Source organism: Terrapene carolina, unplaced genomic scaffold (genome assembly GCF_002925995.2).
Source record: "Terrapene carolina triunguis isolate 2854851 unplaced genomic scaffold, T_m_triunguis-2.0 Scaffold612, whole genome shotgun sequence".
Lineage (NCBI taxonomy): Eukaryota > Metazoa > Chordata > Testudines > Emydidae > Terrapene > Terrapene triunguis.
The window spans coordinates 306,487-333,175 of record NW_020664963.1 but is presented as its reverse complement, the minus strand read 5'-3'; the positions used below and the strand labels follow the sequence as shown (position 1 = coordinate 333,175).

Genomic DNA, 26,689 nt, shown 5'->3' with positions numbered 1-26,689 from the left:
CAAAAGACTGGGTTTGGAGCTGGTTGGAAAATAGAATTTCTGTCTTGAGATAAATTCCAATATCTTGATATTTATTTTCATCTTAAATAGGAGTGAAGAGTAGCAATATCAAAATTTTTCGCAGAATGAAAAGTTCTCAAGAATTTAATTAGAAAATATCAAAATTAAAAAAATTGATTTTTTTAAACTAAATGCTTTGACGTTTTGATGAAAATTTTATCATGTAGAAATATCAGATCAAAATGAAAAATGTCCTGAGGAAGTGTCAGTCTGACCTTAAAATGACATTGAAATGATATTTTACATCAAAATGCCATTTCTTTTTTTAACATTTGGAATTAGCATTTTGAAATGGGAAACATATTTGTAAATGATATTTTGAAGTTCATTTTAAGCAGATATTTTGAAACAGAAAATGGAAATATTTTGATAAGCTCTTCCTGGCATTTTCAAAGGGACCAAAGATGATTAGACTCCCACATTCTATCAAAAACTCACTGGGATTTGAACACCTAAGAGTAACATTTTCTAACATGACAAAGTCTTGCTTGAAAATTTGACTTTGGCTAGGTCTACACTACAGCGGTGTTCCGACCTAAGATACGCAACTTCAGCTACGTGAATACCGTAGCTGAAGTTGCGTATTTTAGGTCGGCTTACCTGGTGGTGAGGACGGGGGAAAGCCGACCGCTGCCGCGCTGCCGCCGACTCCGCTGCCGCCTCTTGTCGAGGTGGATTTCCGGAGTCGACGGCAGAGCGATCAGGGATCGATTTTACCGCGTCCTCACGAGACGCGGTAAGTCGATCCCCGATAAACCGATTGCTACCCGCCGGATCGGCGGGTAGTGAAGACGTAGCCTTTGACTCCTGAGGCACTTAGATGCTTAAATTTTTTTACCCTATTTCCTTTAGATTTTAAAAACTCTCAGCCAAAATCAGAATATGCAAAACATCAGGTTGTGATCCTAACATGAACATTTACTGGTCCTCAAACAAACCTGACCAATTACATAAGGTGCCACAGGGGAATACTTTATTCGAGTTCAGTGTAAGGAATTCATTTTTCTTGAGAAAAAAGCCTGCCTAGCATTTTCCACAGAGAACCTTTTATCTCTTTGTTTCTTAGACTGTAAATGATTGGATTCATTAGTGGTGGCACCACACAATACAACACAGCAGCCAGCAGGTCCAGAGATGTTGAAGACATGGACCTGGGCCTCATGTACATAAATGATGCTGTACCAATAAATAAACAAAAAACCACCAGGTGTGGGATGCAGGTGGTGAAGGCTTTGTACCTGCCATGGTCAGAGGGGATTTTCATCACCGTGGAGAAGATGTGAATGTACGATACAATTATCAATACAAAGCAGACCACATCTAGAAGTGACCCAAGGACAATCATGACATTTACATTAGCGTGTGTATCAGAGCAAGAGATCTTAAGCAACTGTGGGATATCACAGAAAAACTGAGCGATAACATTGGACCTGCAGAAATGTAACCTAAAGGTATTTGCAGTGTGTAATACAGAGCACATCATGCTGCTGATCCATGATACCCCTGCCATCTGTGTGCATGCATCTCTGCTCATGGTCACCTTGTAATGCAGAGGGTGGCAGATTGCAATGTAGCGGTCGTATGCCATCACTGTGAGAAAGGACAGCTCTGCTACTGCAAAAGTTACAACCAGAAAGACTTGGGTGACACATGCAGAGAAAGAGATGTGTCTGTTGTTGGTTAGGGAGTCAGCCATGGACTTCGGGACGGTGACAGAGATGTAGCAGAGGTCGAGGAAGGACAAGTTGCCCAGGAAAAAGTACATGGGGGTGTGAAGATGATGGTCGAGTGCTACCACTGTGATGATGAGAAGATTCCCCACCACAGCTGCCAGATAAAGTATTAGAAACACCAGGAAATGTAAAATCTGCTTTTCCCGCATGTCAGAGAATCCTAGGAGAAGAGATTCGGTCACGGCGGTTCGGTTGGACATTTCTTCTGTAGATGTACACTGCAGAGAGAAGGCCCATGGACAATGGTCATGGAAGGAGAAACATAAGATAGGTGGAGGTTGCTTTTATTTATTACTCTGCAGGACACATATTGCAGCTCAGGAAAATAACAAGACCCTTCCCTTTCTTCTCCATCACCACGTAATTACAGGGTATACAATACAGGTACATGGGGCTCTACTTTATTGGCATCTTCTTATTCCACAGACTTGCCGCTTGTGTTTATTTTAAGCCCTATCTGGTCATTTTACTGACTAAGGGCTTGACTCACAAAGGGGTTTAGGCCCCCAAATGCCATTTTAGGCACCTCAGTCCAACATTTATGCCCCACGGACAATCCCAACCCCCTCCCCCCCGCTCAGTTACTGCCTTACCCCGTAGATGGCTACAGTCCATAAGAGACAGATGGTTAAAGGTACTTAGGCATCTGGTGGGATTCTCAAAATTATCCGGGTGCTTAAAATTCATTGATTCCAGTGGGAGTTAGGCACACGGGTGTATTTCAAAATCCCACTAGGCACCCAGATACCTTTAACCACATGGTGTAGGTGCCTAACTTTCCACTGGTAAAGTCTCTGAGCACCTAAAAACCTGCAAGGCCAACAGTCTATGCACCCAGGCTCACACCTAACACCAGCGGGATCCTCAAATTAGGTGTTCCCCTGCCTATCTCACCTGCAGGATCCGATCTCAGAGCATGCCTGAACACACCCAGAATGAAGGTAGTCAGGCCTGGCCTTCTGGGGTTTAGCCCAGTGGTTAGTGCTCTCTCTTAGGATGAGGGGAAGCTGGGGCTCAAACCCCCTTCTCCCCACTGTGGAAACTGAGTCACTTGCTGTGCAAAGCATATCCTAGCCACTGGACTAAGGGATATTCTAGGCAAGACGTCTTCAGTCTTTCCTGTTGAAGCTGTTCCATGGTGTATTAGGCCAGACGTAGAGAGAGTGAGGATCGCTCTGTAAGCCAGTAGTTAGGGCTCTGACCAGTTGCAGGCTGGGATAACTCAAGTGAATTTAAACAAAGGTGAGATATGATTCAACTGGGGTACTGAAATAGAGAGGATACAGCAATGTTTCAGAGTTGTCTGGATCATTTGGTAAGCTGGGCACGAGTAAACAATAGGCACTGTTAACTTCAGTACCTAGAAAGATAATGGAGCAAACAATTAAGGAAGCAATTTGCAAACACTTAGAAGATAAGTAACAGTTAGCATGGATTTGTCAAGAACAAATCATGTCAAACCAACCTAATAGCTTTCCTTGACAGGGTAACAAGCCTTGTGGATGGGGGGAAGTGGTAGTTGAGGTATATCTTGACTTTAGTAAGACTTTTGATACTGTCTCGCCTGACCGTCTCATAAACAAACAAGGGAAATACCACCTAGATGAAGCTACTATAAGGTGGGTTCATAACTGGTTGGAAAACTGTCCCCAGAGCATAGTTATCAGTGGTTTACAGTCAAGATAGAAGGGCATATTGAGTGGGGTCCCGCAGGGATCAGTTCTGGGTCCAGTTCTGTTCAATAGCTTCCTCAATGATTTACAGAGTGGCATAGAGAGTACACTTAGAAACTTTGCAGACAATACCAAGATAGAAGAAGTAGCAAGTGCTTTGGAGGATAGGATTAAAATTCAAAATGATCTGGAAAAACTGGAGAAATGGTCTGAAGTAAATAGGATGAAATTCAATAAGGACAAATGTAAAATACTCCACTTAGGAAGGAACAATCGATTGCACACATACAAAATGGGAATTGACTGTCTAGAAAGGAGTACTGCGGAAAAAGATATGGGGGTCACAATGGATCACAAGCTAAACATGAGTCAACAGTGTAACGCTGTTGCAAAAAAAGCAAACATCATTCTGGGCTGTATTAGCACGAGTGTTATAAGCAAGACACGAGAAGTAATTCTTCCGCTCTATTCCGTGCTGATTAGTCCTAAACTCCAGTTCTGGCCACCACATTTCAGGAAAGATGTTCACAATTTGGAGAAAGTCCAGAGGAGATCACCAAAAGCTATTAAAATCTAGAAAACATGACCTATGGGAAAAGATTGAAAAAATTGGGCTTGTTTAGTCTGGAAAAGAGAAGACTGAGAGGGGACATGATAACAGTTTTCAAGTACATAAAAGGATGTTACAAGGCCGAGGGAGAAAAAAAATGTTCTCGTTAACCTCTGAACATAGGACAAGAAGCAGTGGGCTTAAATTGCAGCAAGGGCGGTTTAGGTTGGACATTAAGAAAAGCTTACTAAATGTCAGGGTGGTTACGCACTGGAATAAATTGTGTAGGGAGATTGTGGAATCTCCATCTTTGCAGATTTTTAACAGCAGGTTGGACAGACACCTGTCAGAAATGGTCTAAATAATACTTAGTCCTGCCATGTGTACAGGGGACTGGACTAGGTGACCTTTCCAGGTCCCTTCTAGTCCTACAATTCTATGATTCTATTATTTTAATATGGCTAAATGTAAATGTGTACATCCAAGAACAGAGAATGTAGGCCATACTTCCAGGTCCATCCTGGGAAGAAGTGACTCTGAAAAAGATTTGGAGGTCATGGTGGATAATCAGCTGAACATGAACTCTCAAAGTGGTGCTGTGGCCAAAAGAGCTAATTTGATCCTTGGATGTATAAACAGGGGAATCTTGAGTAGTAGAGAAGTTACTTTACCTATGTATTTGGGAGAGTGCAACTGCTGCTGGAATACTGTGTCCAGTTCTGGTATTCACAATTCAAGAAGGATGTTGATAAATTGGATATGGGTCACCCAGGGGAGGCTCTATGTATTTTGCCGCCCCAAGAACGGCAGGCTGGTGGCTTTCGGTGGCGCCCCTGCGGGAGATCCGCTGGTAACGCGGATTCGGCGGTGTTTCTGCAGGTGATCTGCCAGCCCCGCGCCTTCGGCGTACCTGCCTCCGAATTGCCACCGAAGCCGCGGGACCGGCGGACCTCCCGCAGGCAAGCCGCCAAAGGTAGCCTCACTGCCGCCCTCACAGGGACCGGCAGGGTGCTCCCCGCGGCTTGCCGCCCCAGGCACGCGCTTGGTGCGCTGGTGCCTGGAGCCGCCCCTGAAAATAGGGCTGTCTGGACACCTAACACCATCCCCTGACAATGCTACACTGATGACAACCTCGGACTGTTGCACAGAAACAGACAATTACATTGTGTGCTCCTGTTCTACCCTTCGCCCTCTGACCTTGTCCTCTTTTGTTGTTGTGGATATCCTTCCTCTTGCAGATGGTGAAGTTGCTGTATGAGTATTCGCAACTCAGTGGTGTTTCATCACCACTGCATCTTATTACATGTACGGACCATTACAGTGCCAGGCAAATGCTTCCATGTGCCTGCAGATTACTGAATCATTTACCCTAGGGGATGTGCACCTCCCTGGCTGTGTGTTCACTGGAATGACAATGGCTCCTCGGTGGTATAACCTATACCTGAACAATACACCAGTTCAACTAGCCTAGGAGCTACTACTCAAAGTGGTCCTGGTTTCTGCGTCTGCGTTTAAAACCATTCATAACCATGTCACCAAAGGTTGCATTCAAGTTCAGCTCTCCAATCAAACCATCACCCGACGGAAAGATCTTGTTCGTAATGCAATTTACAGCCCCATCTCCTGGTGGACAATTGTCCAAATAACAGCTTCTGTCGCTTCTATATTTGTGTTACTAATCTCTCTTGTCATCTGTGGGTACTTTGTTCACATGCTTAAAAATCTTACTATGTTTCCCTACCTTTACCCCCTTTCCCCAATTCCCCTCTCCTTCCCCACTCCCACCTTCCTTGGGCAACCCTAAAACAGATCATGTATATCAAAGTATTTAAAGTATTGACTTCATCTCACTTAAAAGTTTGATTTGTCAAAAGGAGGGAATTGTCAGGAAGGAGATAAAATTCAGCCAGCAGAAAAGACGGAAACTGATGAGAAGCAAGGATATAATTTCTGTCAATACATGATAACTTAGTTCAGCTTATCGGTAAGAAGGAACAAAGCTTGTGCCCATGGAAAGGGACAGTTCAGTGAGGTTAGCAGGATCGGGCCCAGACAAGCAAGCAGGAATATTTCAGTAGCACAAACGGCACTGACAATTGTAAACAATTGATAAGCTTATATGGTCAATGCCCACCCAGTAACTTAGTTCTTAGAATAGTATAAACCCTCCCTTCACAGCCCACCGGATACCTGTAAACATTCATCCCAACCCCCCCCACCACCACCTGCCTCCTTCCCCCGCAAGGTAGTCATAGAAGTGTGATGCAATTCGGATGACCTCTATATGTACGTACTGTTCTTATTTTTATCTTTGTTCAGGGTTCTCTCTTGACTTGTAACAATGTCTGTCTCTGTATGTACAGATAAATGCAAATTATTTGAAAAGAGAATGTATATAACTGGCCACGGTGGCACCATATTTTTGAAGCTGCTTGTCAGACTTCCTGGTACCATGAATAACCCCCCTTCAGTATTGTCTGTGCCTGCCTGATTCTTGGGGGAAAGAATCTTTTTGCCTAACAATAGAATTGTGGATATTTTTCAAAAGTGGGAAATATTTACCAATAAAGACAAAATTGAAAAAAAAAATCCTGAGAAATTTTTGCCTTTTTCACCAATTCCAGATTGTTTTTTTAAAAAAATTGAATGTGGATATAGGAAAACAAATCTTTGTTTTATCCATCCCCCCATCCAATCCTGTCAATACTAACATTATTCATCTAAGCAGTCTGATTGTGTTAGATCCAAGAATCAATGTGCAAGTCGCTGTGCAAACACATAATGAAGCTGCAGTCCTTTCCCCAAAGACCAGTCTAAGTGTAAATCAAGAGATAGGTTGTTACACAGGGGGGACTCCAGGCACCAGCGCACCAAGCGCGTGCCTGGGGCGGCAAGCCACGGGGGGCGCCCTGCTGGTCCCTGTGAGGGCGGCAGTCAGGCCGCCTTTGGTGACATGCCTGTGGGAAGTCCACCGGTCCCACGGCTTTGGCAGCAATTCGGCGGCGGGTACGCCGAAGGCACGGGACTGGCAGATCACCTGCAGAAACTCCGCCAAATCTGCGTTATCAGTGGACTTCCCACAGGGGCACCACCGAAAGCTGCCTGCCTGCCGTGCTTGGGGCGGCAAAATACATAAAGCCACCCCTGCTTTTAGGAAGCCCCATCCCTGAGCTACTGTCTTGTAACCCAAACCTAAATTCATCATTTGGGTTCAGAGGAAAAGGCAGAGGTGGGGTCAGAGCCCACCTCCCTCCAAAGGCCAGCCCACCCTGTGCTATCCTACTAATTTCCCCCTTACATTTTACATGTCATTGTTATGGTCCTTTTAGTGTGACCAGATCAATCACAACACTAAAATATCGGGACACATTGGGGTGCCGTCAGCCCCGCCCACAGTCCACCCCCGCTCCTCCAAGGCTTCGCCCCCACTATGCCCTAGGTTCCACCCCCTCCCTGCTCGCCCCCCCACCACCACCATGCCCTTCCTCATCTCCTGGCCACCTGCTGGCTTGCTGCGTCCCTCCTCAGTCCCCCACCCACCGCATGCCTCCCTCACCCCGCCCGCCCGCCACTCGCTCACTCGCTAGCCTCTTCACCCCCCGCCCACCACTCACCCCTACGGCGCCGACTTCCCCTCTGCCAGGTGAGTGCTCACCCACCCCTCACCTCTTCCCGCCCAAGCATCTGCTCTCATTCCGCTCCCATTCCACCCCCTTCCCCCAAGTCCCTGCCCCAGCTCCACCTCTTCTCCACCTCCTCCCCTGAGCGTGCCGCGTCCCCGTTCCTCCCCCCTCCCTCCTGGAAAGTGCTAAGCACTGCCAAACAGCTGTTAGGTGGTGGGAAGCGCAGGGGAGGGAGGAGACCGGACACGGCACGGCACGCTGGTGGGGGGAGAAGAAGGCGAGGGGGGGGGGTTGGCTGCAATTTTTCCCCATGGGTGCTCAAACCCTGGAGCACCCATGGAGTTGGCGCCTCCCTCCCGCTCGCCTCCTTACCTGAATATCGGGACAAATGGCGTCCTGATCGTACATTGATCTGGATGCGGGACAAAGGGTTAAATATAGGGACAGTCCTGATTTTATCGGGACATCTGGTCACCCTAGGTCCTTTCTATCTGCTTCACTTTGTTTGGATTCTAGCTGGTGTGAACCATCCGTAGCTCCACTGGGGTGAATGAGCCAGCCCCCAGCTGGTGTAAATTGGCCATAGCACCATAGGGAGTGAACGAAGCAGATTCCCCGCTAGAGTTAATGGCCCATAGCTCTGCTGGCCTCAGTGGGCCAGACCCCAGCTGGTGTGAATCGGCTGTAGCTCTATTGGAAGCAGTGGTCCAGATCCCTGGATGAGGACCTTTCACAAGATGTATCTCAATTTCCCTGTTCTGAAATGGTGCTATTAAAACTGTCACTGTTGCGGGCAGAGGAGGTTAAAACTGCTAATATTCACAGAGCACAATCATGCCCCTGTCAGGAAGGTGGGATAGAAATACAGTCAAGAAGATGGTGCTCACCTGTGACCATACAACAGCTGAAGCTTGAAGTGATGAGCTCTTGTTTCTTAGGGTTTGGCTGCCAGGATTCAGGATTCTCAGCTGAAGTTCTTGTCTCTTCTCACTCTGCAAAATCTGGATTTTTTCAGCAAAGAGACCTGCAACTACATGGATGGATGAGCAGCTGCCGTGATCTGGGTTAGAACATGTTCTTCCCCCTCTATTTACACAGTCTAGAGTTCACCTCATACTTGTATCCTTCTCCGTGGCAGCCTGTGTCTCTCTTGATTCCACCTCCGAAGGGGATGAGCCTGGGGAGTTAGTGCTGTGTTTTCTGTGCAGATGGTACAAACAAATATCCTAATGCAACCAACCTCCCATGCCCAGAGAACTCACCTTTCTGCTCCCAGCCATAGGTGGTCATTGTTCTGCAGGGCTGAATTGTAATGCAGCGCCCAGGGAGTGCATGGCCCTGCAGACGTTGACTCTACTGAGAAGTCTTTTCTCATGTCAGATGTCCCATTGCCTTCAATGGAAATATTCTATGAGTAACAATGGCCAAGTAGAGTCCAGACGGACTAATGGACACAATTGCAGATGTGGAGATTTTCAGTGCTTAAGTTCACTCACAAGTTCGCCCAAAGGTAATTGTAGTAGTGAGAGGGAGCCTGGAGCACGGGGCCTGGTGCAAGACTTTAGGCCTGAATCACAGTCAGCCCATACTAGGAGCCAAAGTCAGGCCCAGTCATAGAACAGACGCTTGCTTCTGAGGTCACTCTCCGGTGCATGAACTTGGCAAAGGTACAGCTGGCATTGCTAAAACACAGGCACTCCTAAGTACTCAGTACTGGGTGTTCATGTAAACACATTCCTGGGGATGGTGCAGAAACACACTGGCCCCAAGGAAGGCAAGGATGGGAAGACAGAATAATGACTGGGAATGTTTTGTTTGAACCCGCAGGTACAAGATGTAGGGTCGGTAACTACCCATCTCAGGAGTGTGATACATAATTGTTAGTATCAATGTATAAAAGAGAAGACATAGGAGGGGCACATTTGTCCACCCAAGGGGGCAGCAGATACTCCTGCTGCTGACTGAGCTGGTCCATGTCTTAGTGTCCCTGCAGCTCCTACGGGGCACTAGGATCATGCTTCATCGGCAAGAAACCTGGCTGAGCACCTTCGCCACCGAATTGAGCCTGTGATCTTTCTGGGTAGTACTATCGAGGTCTGCTGAGCCGAGTGTCTGCGCAGGGCTGGGACAGCAAATGGAGCGAGCACACACACACCAACTGATAACAGGGGTCATTTCTGTTTGTTTCCCCCCCCCCCACCCCAAAAAACATTTATTTTGATTAAATATTTTTTTTTTTTTCATAAAAAATAAATAAAAGTGTTGTGGAGCATTGTCATGTTTTTTTTTTCATTAAAATAAAACTAATTTTATGTTTGTTTGTTTTCTGTTTTCAAAAACTACAAAAAATAGTTTAGGTGTTTTTCTCCATCCCCTCATTTAGGTGGTTTGTTTTTTTCCCCATCCCCTCCTTTACCAATGAAAAAAGGGTAAAAACACTAGAAATATTCCATGAAAAAAATCTAAAATGAAATGATTTTGTGTGTGTATGAAACAAGTTCTTTCTTTCTTTCTTTCTTTCTTTCTTTCTTTCTTTCTTTCTCAGTTAAATGATTTTATTTTTACTTTAGAAATGACAAAGAAACCATTTTTTCCTGCTTCCCCCCCCTCTTCTTTTCCAATCGAAAGGAAAAAGAAAGAAGGAAAAACAATCCTCTAAATCCAAAAAAACAAAAAACAAAAACATTTTTTGTTTCATCAAAAAACTTGACAATATATTTTTAAAAAAAGATTTAATTTGATTTTTCCCTATGGCAAATAAAGAGCAATTTTGACCAGATTTAGATGGTGCCGTGAAGCTTTCATGGTTGTCAATTTGTTTAAGGCCCAAACTCCCACCCTGGCATTCCCAGCAGGACAAGTTCAACTGGACATTAATGACCTGAATTCTAATCATGATTGCCTTTCAAAATGCATGAAGAAGAACAACATTAAAATGTATACATGCACCGTTTAGGAAAATGCAGCCTATTTTTATTTAATATTAAGAATTTGGTAGCAGAGAAATATTAACATGCTACAGGAAGAATGCACAGAAACTTTCCTTTGAATTTAAGGATCCTTGACATAACATCATCCCATTCTATCACTTTGGCTTGAAAATGCTCAGAATTTAATGGCGTTCTCCTGCATGATGTTTCATTGTCTGAATTTCCATCCAGCACCAAGAAAAAGGATAGAAAATTATAAGTCTCAAAGAAAGAGCTCTTTGGAAAATGGTAAGGAAATTCTTGGTGAAAATTTTGAAATAACTTTCATTCTGCAGCTTTGCAAAAGAAGTGATTTTAATATATTTGAAACATCTTGGTAATGTTTTGGAACATTTTGGGGTTTTATTTCCTCCTTTTTCCCTACCAACTTTTTTCTCCCTCACTTTTGTTCTCTTTCCATTTTGCCACAAAAATCAGGGAAAGAGGGTGAAAAATGGGGAAGTGGAAGGAAAAGAAAAAACAAGTAACCATCTAAACAATTAAAAAATCCAAACTGAATAATTTTCATTTTGGGGTGCCATCAAATAAAATGGAAAAAAATAAAAAAATATATTTTTTCTATACAAATTTCAAAAACAGCTGAGCTTTCCATAAACAAAAAAAATATTGCATTTAAAAACTTCTACCTGCTCTGCCAAAATGTGAGCGGATGTCAGAAATTCTCAGCATGTCATCATTTTCGCACATGTTGTTTCAACTGGCCAGAAACAGAGGAGACGTGGTGAAATCTGGACCCTGTTGAAGTTAAGGGGAAATTTACTATGACGTCAAAGGATATAACGCTTCTCTGCATGGACATTGTGTCTATGACTCAGTGAATCACCTAGATCATCCTCATTTCTTTTCAGACGCAAGCAATTTGCTAGGGGTGTCTGAATTCTTGATGGGGCCACAAACTCACTGAGAGCTTTGCTCATTGCATCAACTTCCTTCTTTCTCGGACCATATGTGAGAGGGTTATTCAGTGGGTCAGGATACCACAGAGCACAGAGCACCCTTTGTTCAGGTCTGTCAGTGGGTTGGATTTTGGTAGCAGGTACACAGTGAGTATGGTCCCATAGAACACTGTTTACACAGTGATCTGAGAATAGCTGGTGGAAAAGGCCTTTTTTCTGCTGGGTGCAGAAGGAATTCTCAGGTGGGAGATGATCATATAAACATAGGTGGACAGGGTTAATAGAAATAGGGAGAGAATGCAAAGAGAGACCAGGAGTAAATCCAATAGCATGCTCAGGTTGCTGTCCCTGCACACCAGTTTTATGATTGGGGTGAAATCACAGAAGAAGGGGTTGATTTTGTTAGAGCCACAGGAAGTTCATTGTGACATCAAGGATGATATGATGATAGTAGCCAAATAGCCACTTATCCAAGACGTGTCTGCTAGCTTGAGGCAGAGCCTACTGTTCATAATGGCTGCATAGCTTAGTGGTTTGCATATCTCTAAATACTGATTGTAAGACATTGCGGAGAAGAGACAACATTCTGTGGCTGAAAGTGAAGCAAAATAATTAAATAAAACTGTGCAACACAGTCACTGACAGAAATTGTCCTATCCCCAGTCAGGAGACCGGCCAGCATCCTGGGCAGGATGTTGAAGGTGTAGCAGGTCTCCAAGCAGGATAAGTTCCCAGGAAGAGGTGCATGGGGTTATTGAAGTGTCTTGGCATGGTTGCAAAAGGAAATGAGGACATTAAACATTGGTGCCTTTGATGTTTCTAAGATCTAGGGATGGTGTCCCTAGCCTCTCTTTGCCAGAAGCTGGGAATGGGCGACTGCCTGTTCTGTTCATTCCCGCTTGGGCACCTGGCATTGGCCAATGTTGGAAGACAGGATATTGGGCTAGACGGACCTTTGGTCTGACCCAGTATGGCAGTTCTTATGTTCTTATCTTTGATTTCCCTCTCAGTCATTCCTATATGCACACAATAGCAGCTCCTCTCCCCTATCTTTACCTGGCCCTCACAAAAAAAAAAAATAGAACACTCAGGTATACAACTTTATGCGTGACCAAGTATTCAAGGTTTGAGGGAGGGTAAGGCAGCTGTGAAGAATTTTTTGAACAGAGTCCATGTTTTCAATCCTAAATAGCATGGCACTGCGTAGTTGAGGTGCTAATATTGGAACTAATCCTTGACCAAATATGAACTTTGGCTGGGATCTCCAAGGGGCCTAAAGGAGATAGGCACCTATATCCAAATATAATTTGGGTGCTTCATTCCCTTTGCTTCCTTCCTTTGCAAATCTCTGTCTTCCTTTTTGCCACATACCAAGGCTATCATGGATTTGGAAGTACAGGCCATTACTGGAGGTCAAGAAAATTTGTTCCATGAAGTGTAAAAAAGAGCAGAGTTAAGAAGATCTAAAGCCATGCAGAATTGGTCAGTGGTTTGTGCAGATGGACATACATGCCCATTTGTGTGTGTACACACATCAATGAATGTAAACCTTCTGGCATAGTCAATATAACCATTGCATTTATGCATCACCGTATATTGTCCAGTCCAGTTCAAAGTTTTTAATAAGTACAATCAAGTACCAAAACTTTAATGTAGTCTCACTTCAACCCATTGCCATTAAGCTTTGGTGTCTCCAAAGCTTTGTTTTTAATAATGCTCACTGTGACTTGACTTGTTTTTTCCCCTAGCGTAATTGCATTTAGTGAAATAGCCTAATGAGTCTCTGGGGAGAAAGCTTTCACATCATGATGAAGCACTAGTTTACCTTTTGGAGTGATGACAGTGGGCCAGATTGCCAGCTGGTTTACACTGACATAACACCATCTGTGTCAATGGGCCAGATCCCCAGCTGGAGTAAACCAATATATCTGCACTGGAGTTGGTAGACAACATGCTCCTCTGATGTAAATTGATGTAGCTCCACTGAATCAGTGGGCCCGACCCCCAGCTGGTGGAGAGGATCCGTAGCTCCATTGGAGTCAATGGGCCAGATCCCCACTGATGCAAATTGGTGTAGCCCCATTAAAGTAAAGAGAGCTGTGGGTTTACTAGAACTGACAATCTAGACCTATAGCTGCCCCCTTTCTTATCCCTTATTTCCTACAGCCATGTATAGGTCTGTATATAGTATAGCTACCCCTTTTCCCACCCCAGAGCTTCTGCCAACATCTGGGCACCATTATGCAAAGTAGCTGCTCCTTTCTCATATCAATTGTGCAGTACAGTATACATGCTAAGTTCTCATCTGTAACTCTATGCAGTCATGCAGCAGCATTTAAACAGCATAGCTGCTCTATCTCCTTCCTTCCCAGGCTGATGCCTGCAGGTGTGGTTGACCAAGCACTGGAAAAATGAATTTGTTTCCTAGCTCTGTCACCTATCTGCTGTGTGGCCTGGCAGGAAATGAGAGGAAGGGGATGTCCAGTGTTCTCCATCCTCATGCTAGTGGGCTTGGGATCACAGACAGTGCCCCTTTGGGGTGAAGCCCGAATTTTTCATCTCATGACTATGGCTACTGTTTGAGGCGCAAGAGATTGGCATCTCTCCACAAGTTTGTATCTATCTAAATACTCCATGGATGGAAAAAATTTGTCCCCAGACCCTGTCTGTCACCATCTGAACCCCCCTGAGGTCCACCACAGCCTGTGACTTTTTTTGAAAATGTGTTTTTAATGGCACAAAGCAAGATTTTTATGCACAACCTCCATGAAAATGCAGCCTGAAGTAAACTAACTTCACTTTATTTTTGCATGAATTTGCTATCAAGGTAGCGTCCTCTGCCACAGAGAAACTTTGCAATGCAATTGGTCAAATTAAGAGGTCTTGTGTTTTATAAGGGTAGCAGACTGGTGAGAGGAAAGGTTAGGGGAATGGCACTGATTTCTCTCTCACACCCAAGAATTGGCATCAGGGCCCCTAACCCTGCATTTGACTGGTAGCCAGGAATGAAATGCTGCTCTTTTACTCTGTCACCATGTTTCCATCAACTGGAATGAAGCTACAGGGGGCCCTCCCTCCTGAAGGCTGGAGACACAGAGGAAGCTATTTCCAGTGCATGCACAGCAATGCACTGAGACCCTCGGGAGTGAGGCAACAGATAGCTCTCTGAGATGCCTTGAAGCTTTGGAACACAAGGGGAATAATTGGAAAATAGTTATGGGGGTAGTCACCAAGTGGCGCTGTTAAACATTGTTTAAAAGATTTTATTTGCCTTTGTTTGTGAGTCTCTGAGTCTCCTGTAGTGCTATTTGGTTTGTGATGCAATTTCTTTTGTGGTGACCTGTTGCAAGCAGCAGAAGAGTTTGCTTCCTGTTGTAATGTCCATAAATAGAGTCAAATATTGGGCTAGAGCTGCTTCTTTGGAACCAGACCTAGGTGCATGGGTCAAGCAAAAAGAAGGAATTCCATGCATGTTGTTTCTTACCACCTCTGTTACAGGATTGGTTCATGTAGTGTCAAGTTACACCAAGAAATAATCCACTGGCTTCTCCTCCAATGGGAAACCAATCTTCAAGTCCCGGATTCTGCTATCATTCAGCAGAGGCCAGAGAATATTGTTAAACAAATAAAGATTAGTAATTAGTAATCATATCAAAGTTCCTTGGGATAAGTATTTCCATTGGGATTCGGTGTGTGTATTTTGTATGTGTGTGTGTGACAGAGGGATTTGCTTTCATACAAAGCCTTCACTTGCAAACTACGGATTACATTTACTTTCTGTACCTTTTGTTTTAGCTAAACTGCATGACCTGAACAATCAATCTGACAGGCCTCACTTTTCTTAGGCAGTCTTACTTATGGAGTTGCTCCACTGAAGACAATGGGACAACTAACATGCATAAAGATTAATCAGCAGTGTCAGTGTCTGCAGGGCCATGCACTCCACGAGTGATGTGTTACATTTCAGTCGTGCAGAGCAATGACCTCCTACGGCTGGGAGCAGAAAGGTGAGTCCTCTGGGTGTGGGCAGTGAGTTTCATTAGGACAGTTGTTTGTACTGACTGCACAGAAAACACAGCGCTAACTCCCCAGGCTCAGCCCCTTTGGAGATGGAATCAGGGGAGACTCAGCCTGCCACGGAGAAGGATACAAATATGAGGTGACCTCTGGACTGTGTAAATAGAGGGGAAAGAGCATGTTCTAACACAGCACATGGCAGCTGCTTGTCCATTCAGGTAGATGCAGGTGTCTTTGCTGAGATGATCCAGATTTTGCAGAGAGAAAAGAGATAAGAACTTCAGCTTACGAATCTGTGTCCTGGCTGCTGAGCACAGAGAAACAAGAGCTCATCGCTTCAAGCTTTGGCTGTTCTGTGGTTACAGGTGAGCACCATCTTCCTGACTGCATTTCTATCCCACCTTCCAGACAGGGGCATGAATGGGCTTTGTGAATATGAACAGTCTTAGCCTCACCTTCCCACAGCAGTGACAGTCAGTGTTCATAGCACCATTTAACAGTGAGAAAATTGAGATACATGTCTTGTGAAAGGTTCTCAGCTAGAGATCTGGCCCATTGAGTCCAATGGAGTTATGGTTCATTCACACCAGCCAGAGCTCTGGGTCAGTGTGACTAGGCCAAAGCCTGGAGTAGCATAATGGGAATCCAAACAAAGTGAAGCAGATAGAAAGGACCATAAAAATGACATGTAAAATGTAAGGAGGAAATTAGCAGGATGGCAAAGGGTGGCTTGGCCTTTGGAGGGAGATGGGCTCTGCCCCCACCTCTGCCTTGTCCTCTAAACCCAGCCGATTAATTTAGGTTTGGGTGACAAGACGATAGCTCAGGGACAGGGCTTCCTAAAAAAGGAAGGCAGCCGAGCTCTCCTGCTCAGAGAGATGTGGGGAGCTGTCAGAGAGCTGGGCCTGATACCCAGGGAAAGAGGAGAGGGCTGCAGGGTGATTTCTGCAGGGGATCCAGATGGGAAGCAGAGTCAGAGAGGAGTGGGAAAGAAACTCTCCCTAACAGCAGTGAGGGGTAGGATCAAACCCTCAAGAGGGAATGAGAGGACCAGGAGGGGTTTACTGGGAGATTCTGGCTCTGAGTGAAACCCTTATTTCAGGTCAATAGAGAAGACCACAGAAGGGGAGGGTAATTCAAAGGCACCAACAGTGGAAGTTGGTTTGATGGAGGGATGGGGGGGGGGGGGAATGGAGTCAGTGGCAGTGTCTGATAAGAAAAGAGGTTCAACAGTCAGAGGGAATTTGAAGAACAAGTGCTCTGAGTTAACAGCAAGCAGCAAATTCTTTCAGTTTGTCTGAAGCAGGAAACTACAAGACTCTGTGGATCCACTGAACTCTCAGGGAATAGCGATAAGCACTAAAGTTGGTAGGAAATTTTCCAACACTCAGTTTCATCAGAAAATGGCAATCTGTCAGAATGAAATGTATCGTAGAATCATAGAAGTGTTGGGCTGGAAGGGACATCAAGGGGTCATCTAGCCCAGCCCCCTGCACCTAGACAGGACCAAGTAAACCTAGCTCATCCCTGACAGATGTTTGGCCAACCTGGTCTTAAAAACCTCGAGTGATGGGGAGTCCACAACCGCCCTTGGAAGCCTAGTCCACAGCTTAACTACCCTTAGAGATAGAAAGATTTTCCTAACATCTGACCTAAATCTCCGTTACAGCAGACTAAGCCCATTACTTGTTGTCCTACCTTCCGTGGACATGGAGAACAATTTATCCCCATCTTCTTTCTAACAACCCTTAACCTATGTGTAGATTGTTATCATGTCCAACCTCAATCTTCTGTTCTCACCTATCTTCATCGGTGAAGTTTCCTAAACTCTTTATCATTTTTGTTGCTCTCCTTTGGACTATTCCTTCTCATAGTTCTCCACATCTTTCCTAATGTGTGGTGATCAGAATTGTACCCCATACTCCAGCTAAGTCCTCCACATCGCCACGTTGGGTGGGACCATTACCTCTTGTGTCTTACATATGACACTCTTGGGGCTAGTCTACACTACCTGGCTGGATCGGCTGGTAGAAATCGATCTCTCGGGGATCAATTTATCACGTCTCATCTAGATGGATAAATTGATCCTCAAATCGACGCGCGTACTCCCACCTCGTCAGGAGGAGTAAGCGCCGTCGACAGGGGAGCCGCGGCGGTCGATTTGTCGCAGTCCTCACAGCGGGGTAAGTCGAATAGGATACGTCGAATTCAGCTACGCTATTTGCGTAGCTGAATTTGCGTATCTTAAATCGATCCCCCCCCCCAGTGTAGACCTAGCCTTGTTAATACCCCTAATCATTTTCATTGTCCTTCTATGCACCTTTTCCAATTCTAATCTATCTTTTTTTGAGATGGGGTGACCAGAACTGCATTCAGTATTCAAGGTGTGGGTGTACCATGGATTGATATAATAGCAATATAATATATTCTGTTTTATTATCTATGTCTTTCCTTATGGTTCCTAACATTCTGTTTGCTTTTTTGACTGCTGCTGCAGACTGAGCGGATGTTTCAGAGAACTATCCACAATGACTCCAAGATCTTTCTTGAGTGGTAACAGCTAACTTTGACCCTCATTTTGTGTGTATATTTGGTATTATGTTTTCCAAAGTGCATTACTTTGCATTTATCAACATTTAATTTTATCTGCCATTTTGTTTCCCAGTCAACCAGTTTAGTCAGATCCCTTTGTAACTCTTCAGACATCCATTGTCTGTATCATCACCACTTTCCTGAGAACCCCTCCACCGCAGAGAGGCAGAAATAATTTTCCAGTGCTCCTCTCACAGTGTGCAGTTCTATGCCTGAGACACATGCCTCAATGTCTAAATTTAGACAATAATGTAACAGCTGGTCATCAGGAGAGAGAAAGGAGATTTTGCATCTTTATGGAATTAACTGATGACACTTGATGAACTGTTAACTCTCTGTTCTTCTGATTCGATTACAAAGTTCATTTTTTTGTTCCTAATGTCAACTCGTGGCCGACACAGAATGGAGAAATCAAACGGCCATCATAGAATTCATCTTCCTGGGATTCGGGGATCTCCCTGAGCTGCAGCTCCTTCTCTTCCTGCTGTTCCTAGTGATCTACATCTCAACCATGGCTGGGAACGTCCTCATTGTTATGCTAGTTGTGACTGATCAGCACCTTCACACCCCCATGTACTTCTTCCTGGGGAACTTGTCCTGCTTGGAAACCTGCTACACCTCCACCATCCTGCCCAGGATGCTGACCAGTCTCCTGACTGGGGATGGGACCATTTCAGTCAGTGGCTGCCTTACACAACTGTTCTTCTTTGGTTCTCTGGCAGGTACGGAATGCTATCTTCTAGCAGCAATGTCTTATGATCGGTATTTAGCAATATGTAAACCCCTGCACTATTCAGCTCTGATGAATACCAGGTTTTGTCTCCAGTTGGCTGCTGGGTCATGGTTCAATGGTTCTTTGGCTACTGCCATCTTTATATTATTCATGTCACAGTTCATATTCTGTGGCCCGAATGAAATTGACCATTTTTATTGTGATTCCGGCCTATTGGTAAATCTTGCTTGCGGGGACACACATCTTATGGCATTGTTGTCTTCTGTCCTAGCCTGTGTATTCACTCTGCCTCCATTTCTACTAACCCTGACATCCTACGTGTGTATCATCACCACCATCCTGAGAATCCCGTCCACCACTGGGAGGCAAAAGGCCTTTTCCACCTGCTCCTCTCACCTCATTGTGGTGACAATTTTCTATGGGACCATAATGATTGTCTACATGCTACCGAAACGTGATACACCGAGAGTGCTAAAGAAAGTGCTCTCTCTTTGCTACACGGTCCTCACTCCCCTGGTAAACCCCCTGATCTACAGCCTGAGAAACAGAGACTTCAAAGAAGCCTTGAGGCAAGCAGTCACTAAATACGTGGCTTTCACAAAGAATATAGAGATGGGTAGATAATAGCTAAGGGCCAATTTGTTAAGGTGTTTAGACACCAAGTGGGATTTTGAAATCAAGATACTTTTGAAACTCCCATGAGGCACCTAAAATACCTTTGAAATTCTGGCCTCTAGCATGAGGTTTTAAAATCTACCTGGGTGATTTGGGCAAAAAGCATCTATTGAAATTAATTTGAAAACTCCCATTGAAAATCTCAGAATACATCTTTAAAAATAAATGCAGATAATCTGCCTGGAGCTACTGAGTTTTTATGGTCCCTCCCTGTGTCCATTTAACAGAGGGCACAAGAAAGTGAAGTTGTGGACAGCTCTGTCAGTCTGTCGTGTCCAGCACTGGCACATACAGGATGATGGTGTCTTTTCTCGTTTGGAGGTGGCTAAACATTCACACTGGGTGAGGTGGGTATGTAGTGTCTGAGAATGCACAGAGCTGAAAAGTCATGTAAGCGACAGAAAACACTAAATATCAAAGCAAATCCCTGGCTGTAACCCCAGCTGTACATTGCTTCTTTATTGTTTGCAGTGTTGTTGTAACCATGTTGTTCCCAGGATATTGTTTCCCTGTGTTCCATAATAAAAGCTTGTAATCAATGCCAGAAAATGTAATACAAATAAAACATAAGGAATGATGTTATCATCAGCTTGGTTGCTTCAAATGATATCTTATGCCTCTAAAGACACAATAGAGAATCCAAACGGAGCTCAAGTCTGTGTTGTCCAATTAAGGAAAAGGACCAGGCTGGGAGATGGCCAGACATTTCCCCCATCATGGAAGTTTAAGTAGGCACCAATCATTGTGAACAGAAAATTTCCACAACATTTTTATTGCCAGAAAAAAGTCCATATTTCACCAAAATAAATAACTGGGCAAAATAAAAAAATGAATAGTCTCTAGATGTAACATATCGACCACCAGCTCTCTTGACTCTTTGGAAGGCAGGGGAAAGGCTCACTCATCCTTTCCTCTACTTTCCTCAGGCCTCAAACTGAAAGCTGCTGTTTTGCTGGGAGAGTAACCTAAATTTGAATTAAGACACACACAGTAAATGGCCTGAATTCCTGGAGTCATGTGACTACATCAGACTCTTGGCTTCCAATTAAAATCAAGTTTCTAGGTTTTTTTAGATACAATGAAAAGCTTGAAAATGGCTCCCAAGTGTAACTGAGACAGTGACATCTGCCTGAGTTAGTGGAGAGACTGAGACAATCACTCTTTGGGGAGGGGGAGAAGCTGGCTTAAATGTAACCAACACAGCAACATTGGCCTGAGTGTGCAGAGAGCCTGAGACAATAGCTTTCAGTTGGGGGAACTGCACCATTCATGTCAATGGAGTGTTGGACCCACTAGCCTTGGGAGGACCCCACCAACCATATCTCAGCACAGGACACTGTGAGTGTAGAAGGAGGTGAAGATCACAGTGGGACGAGCCTCACCCCCCTCCCAAGGCCAGTGGTTCCAACACTCCATTGAGATAAATGGTGCAGTTCTCCCCACTGAGAGCTATTGTCTCAGGCTCTCTGCACACTCGGGCAGATATCACTGTCTCAGTTACACTTGGGAGCCATCCTCAAGCTTTTCACTGTAACTTTAAAACCTAGAAACTTGTTCTTAAATTAAAGCCGAGATTTTGCTGTAACCATGTCCTTTGGAAATTAGTGCTTGTGTCTCAATCAAGTGTAGACTAACCCCCATAAGCAGAGAAGCAGCTTCCCATTTGAGGCCCAAGGAAATGGGAGGGAAGGATGAGTGAATCTTTCCTCTGCCTTCCCATAGGGCCAAGGGAGCTGGTGGATGGATGATCTGTTCATTTAGGCCTGACCTCTCAGACCAGGATGGAGAGGCAGAGCACAGGAAGAGTGTCTCCAATTAGACACCTGTGACTGGCCTGTGCCAGCTGACCTGGGCTCATGGGGTTTGGGCTGTGGTGTTGTTTCATGGTAACGTAGACTTCTGAGCTTAGGCTGGAGTCTGGGTTCTAGGCCCCTGCGAGGTGGGAGGGTCCCAAAGCAGGGACTGCAGCCCAAGCTTAGAAGTCTGCACTGCAATTAAACAGCCCTGCAGCCCGCGTCAGCTGGCACCGTCCAGCCATGGGGGTCTAACTGCAGTGTAGACATACCCTCAGGTATGTTAGCAGCCAGCCAGGTCAGCCAAACCCAGGGCAGGAGGTAAAGGGAGGGCACAAACTAAGGGCCATATTATCCAAACCGCTCAGCATGGCGGGTGACAAACTGTGTCAAAAATCTGACTCAGGAGTTGCTGGCTGATGGGCGTTTTTGAAAACCTGGCTCTTTTCCTTGCCAAAATGGGAGTGAAGCCTTTTTGGGAAATCTGTCCACAGTTGTAGGTGCCAAGCTGCTGGAAATCAGGCTCCCCAGGTGACATTTTCACAAGCACCAAAGTGGTTTAGGAGCCAAACTCCCATTGCTAGAGTCATTGGGATTTGGACTCCTAAACAGCTTAGTGGCTTTTGGAAAATCCCACTCCATCTAACAAGCTCAATGCTGAAACATCGCAGTCCAGGAGATGTACCAGGGAACATAAGGGGGTGCAGAGCTCTGTCTCTGTGTAGGTGCCCTCATGACTGTCTGAGCATCTCCCAAACTTTAATGGATTTTCTCCACACAACCCCCCTGTGAGGTCGGGGAGGATTACAGCCATTTTACAGATGAGGAACTAGGATATAGGGAAGATTGAGGGACTTTACTAAAATCATACAGGATATTTGTAGCTGAGTTGGGCACAGAACCCAAGTCTCTTTAATCCCCACTTAAGCCTAAACCCAGTCCAGTTCATCAGCCACTTAACCAGTCCAATGGGAAAATCCCCAATAAATTCAAGGTGCTATATCCTAGTATAGCACACATCGTCAAACAGCTCAATCTCAGACAGAGCTAGGTGTGAGGCAGAGAATATTCATTTATTTCCCCCACCCAGACTTGCCTCCCCTTCCAAGCTCAGCCAGAAAATCTACCACACCTGGTCCTGAAACTGGGGCCATTTTCTTGAAGTTTCCTTCCCAAGGAAAAGAAAAAAATGGGTGCGAATGAAAACAAACATGTAGAAGTGCTCAAAATTTTTCATTTGGAAGCGGAAACAATGTTGGAAAATGGCCTTTTTTAAATGGAAACCTTTAATGGAAATTGTAGATTTTGAATGAAATATTCTGGTTTTATGATTGAAAAGACATTATTATTATTAATTATTATTATTATTATGTTTGTTTTCCCCACTCTCCCCCTCCTCCTTTTTCCATGATGCCCATTTTGAGTGCCAGGGGTGCATTTATCTAATTGAGCACTGATTTTTTCATTGCAGAAGATTCTCACAAAAACCTAAAATTGAGGTGAAAAAGGCTGTGAAACGTCCCTAGACCAGACTGACACAAAATGAGCACATTAATTGAATTACTATTCTTTTATTGTAATTTTTAATCAAAATATGTTATGACCTATCTATATAAACTGATAACATTAATTTCAATTTTTATTGTATGTTTAAAATTAATTGACCCTGGAATTGTTTCTGCAAGTTCTTTTCCTGCCAGCACAATCTTAGATCTCTGTACTGAATCTTGTTCTGATGTCTCAAAATCTGACATAGACAACACGTACATCACACTTAGCATCACACCCTTAAAAATGAGTACGAAATTTCATGCAAGTAGCAACCTGAGCTTCAGTGAAACTGCAAATATTAGTCCTGAAACCGAGTGAGTGATAGAACAGCCAGTGTGGCACTGATTTACAAAGTGTTTCTCAGGCTGTTTAGGAGGGAACACAGAAGCAGACAAAAAAAAAATTGTTGAGGTCTCTGAAAAAAATGGTTAATTTAAGCACACAATTCATCCCTTTGTAGTCAAGTGCTTAAAATCAACTGTTTCCTTTACCTTCCTGTATAATGAGTTACATATTCATGATCCCCTAATTTTTTCCAGATAATGGCCAGAACCTGCTTTCCAGAGTCAATAATTCAATTCAGATTCCTCCCCGTTAGAGCTGCTGAGGGGGATTTTTCTGTGAAAATTGTTGAAAGAAAACAAACTTCTGATTTTGTCTGAATATTTCCACTTGTTTCCCTATTTTTGGTTGGAAAAAATGTTTTGGGGTATTCCCCCATCCACTTTCACATTTCAACTATCTCCACCTTTTTTTCTAGTGAAAAAACCTGCACTTTTTGTTTTTACTTCTTTCCCCTGTAAACATGCATTAATAGTGGCAAGGTGAGGATAAAGTGTGACTTTCTCTCCCTTTCACTATTTTATACTCATTTCAATATTTTTCTGGTGGAAAAAAAGTATGGTTTTCCAACTTTTTCTTTAATGTATTATTGTCAGAAAAGTGAGATACAAATCTATTTCTTTTCCAGTGAGAGAAAATATTTTCTCACGGCTTTAAATGTTCTTTTTACTTTTTTCACATTCTTACGGGCTAAGAAATTGAAGTAAAATGGGGAGGGGGAATCTCTCACTTGTTTAACTTTTTCTATTAAAAAAGTGAGAGAAGAGTAAAAATAAAAGCAAAACACAATCTTTTTCACTTTTCCAATGCAGTTAAAAAAATTAAAATGTTTCCAAATGTGTTCTCTTCCCCCATTTTCTCTCCAAGGTGGAACAAGCAGGTAGGACTATCTCAAGTCTTGTGAAAACTACAAATGTATTGACAGCTTTTTGCAGGGCCTGCTTGACCTCTCTGTTTCTCAGGCTGTAGATGAGCGGATTGACCAGTGGGGTCAGAACAGTGTAGAAGATTGAGAACACTTTGTTCAGGGCTTTCAGTGTGTTGGTTTTGGGGAGCAGATACACAATAATTATGGTCCCATAGAAAATTGTCACCACGATGAGGTGCGAGGAGCAGGTGGAAAAGGCCTTTTGCCTGCCGGTGTTGGAAGGGATTCTCAGGATACTGAGGATGATATAAACATAGGACATCAGGGTAAGAAATGGGGAGAGGGTGAATATTGAAGCCAGAATGAGGACCGTGAGTTCAACCAGATGGGTGTCATTGCAGGACAGTTTTATTATTGGGTTGAAATCACAAAAGAAATGGTCAATTTCATTCGGGCCACAGAAAATGAATTGGGACATCATGGAGGTGATTATGGTGCTAGCCAGAAACCCACTTACCCAAGAAGCAGCTGCTAGCATGGCACAGACCTTGCCGTTCATAAGGGCTGCATAACGCAGTGGTTTGCAGATGGCTAAATACCGATCAGAAGACATCACAGATAAAAAATAACACTCAGCAGCTACCATGAAAGCAAAGAAATTATATTGCAAGAAGCAGTTTCTGACGGAGATGGTTCTGTTCCCAGTCAGGAGACTGGCCAGCATCCTGGGCAGGATGGTGGAGGTGCAGCAGATCTCAAAGCAGGACAAATTCACCAGGAAGAAGTACATGGGGGTGTGAAGGTGCTGATCAGCCACAACTACCATAACAATGAGGATGTTCCCGGCCATGGTCACTATGTAGATCACTAGAAGGAGTAGGAAGAGAAGAGTCTGTAATTCAGGGATATTTTTGAATCCCAGGAGGATGAACTCTGTGACGGATGTTTGATTTCCCTGTTCTCTATTCACCATGGTTTTATCTAGGGAAAAGGAAATACATGATCAAAAAATAAAGATTATGATTTACTTTCCATTTTCTTTCTCTTAGCTTCCCCTCCCATCTTTAACCTTTCTTGTCTATTTAGATTTGAACCTGCTCAGGTTACTTACTATGTGTTTGTGTAGTGTTGAACACAATGGCAATGTAGCTTTAACCACAACAAAGCAACAACATCAGCAAAATAATAATAACAACATCAAATTAAAGCATAATTTACAATGCTGGGATTTCCCCAGGCTTCTTTCAATTCTCATGACTTTTGAAAATCTCAGTCTTATTTTTCCCCATTTAATTTGTATCACATCGGTGATTCTTTGCATCTATTTGAATGTGATACTTTTTATCTGTGAAACTCATTGGTGTTGAAAGAAATTTAGGTGGATTGAAAAAAAGTGTTAGAGAATTATTGTGAATAATAAGGATATAGCCCATCATTCTAATAGCTAGGACAGAAATTGATAAAATAATTACATCCTTATTGTTCAGTTCGTAGGCAAACATTAGCAAATGGCAGTTATGAAGAAACTTCCATCATTGGTTAATTAATCCATAATTCTCCATTACAGAGATTCTATACTTTCTCCTGGCCACAATCTGATGGAGAACAGTCACCCAGTTTTGAGAGATTCTTTAATAGCTCTTCACAGTCTGCTTGGGAATTAACTATCTTGAGTAATTTTGTATCATCTGCAAATTTTGCCACCTCACTGTTTACCCCTTTTCCCATATCATTTATGATTATGTTGAATAGTACTGGTCCCAGTACAGACCCCTGGGGGACACCATTATTTACTTCTCCATTCTGAAAATTGACCATTAATTCCTACCCTTTGTTTCCTATCTTTGAACTAGTTACCGATCCATGAGAGGACCTTCCCTCTTAATCTTTGACTGCTTACTTTGCTTAAGAGCCTTTGGTGAGGGACTTTGTCAAAGGCTTTCTGAAATCTAAGTACACTATATTCACTGGGTCCCCCTTTTCCTCATGCTTGTTGACCCCTTGAAAAAATTCTAGTAGATTGGTGAGGCACGATTTCCTTTTACAAAAACCATGTTGACTCTTCCCCAGAAATTATGTTCATGTATGTGTCTGACAATTTTATTATTTACTATAGGTTTAACCAGTTTGCCTGGTACCGAAATCAGGCTTACCAGCCTGTAATTGCCAGGATCACCTCTGGAGCCCTTTTTAAGAATTGGGGTCCCATTAACTATTCTCCAATCACTTGGTACAGAAGCTGATTTAAATGATAGGTTACAAACTCCAGTTAGTAGTTCTGCAATTTCACATTTGAATTCCTTCAGAACTCCTGGGTGAATACCATCTGCTCCTGGTGACTTACAACTGTGTAGTTTATCAATTTGTTCCAAAACCTCCTCTAATAGCACCTCTATCTGGGACAGTTCCTGAGATTTGTCTAAGAAGAATGGCTCAGGTTTGGGAATTTCCCTCTCATCCCCAGCTGTGAAGACCGATGCAAATAATTAATTTAGTTTCTCCGCAATGGCCTTATAATCATCTAGTGGCCCCACTGGTTGTTTAACAGGCTTCCTGCTTCTCATGTACTTAATTTTTTTTTTGCTATTACTTT

General features: G+C 43.8%; 3 protein-coding genes across 3 annotated transcripts; 1 reads left to right on the top strand and 2 right to left on the bottom strand.

Moving 5' to 3' along the window:
• Positions 1-1,057: 1,057 nt before the first annotated feature.
• LOC112104542 (olfactory receptor 14A16-like) lies at positions 1,058-1,993 on the bottom strand. Its single transcript, XM_024196928.2, has one exon. The coding sequence runs from the start codon at positions 1,991-1,993 to the stop codon at positions 1,058-1,060; it is 936 nt and encodes a 311-aa protein (XP_024052696.1).
• Positions 1,994-18,519: 16,526 nt separating this feature from the next.
• LOC112104543 (olfactory receptor 11A1-like) lies at positions 18,520-19,491 on the top strand (the record flags this gene model as incomplete). The annotated part of the gene is made up of 1 exon (XM_024196929.1): positions 18,520-19,491. A coding segment is annotated over one exon (972 nt), but the record flags the coding sequence as incomplete, so codon positions are not given.
• Positions 19,492-24,049: 4,558 nt separating this feature from the next.
• On the bottom strand, positions 24,050-25,069 carry LOC112104544 (olfactory receptor 10A7-like). Its single transcript, XM_026659223.1, has one exon. The coding sequence runs from the start codon at positions 25,067-25,069 to the stop codon at positions 24,050-24,052; it is 1,020 nt and encodes a 339-aa protein (XP_026515008.1).
• Between the last annotated feature and the right edge of the window lie 1,620 nt (positions 25,070-26,689).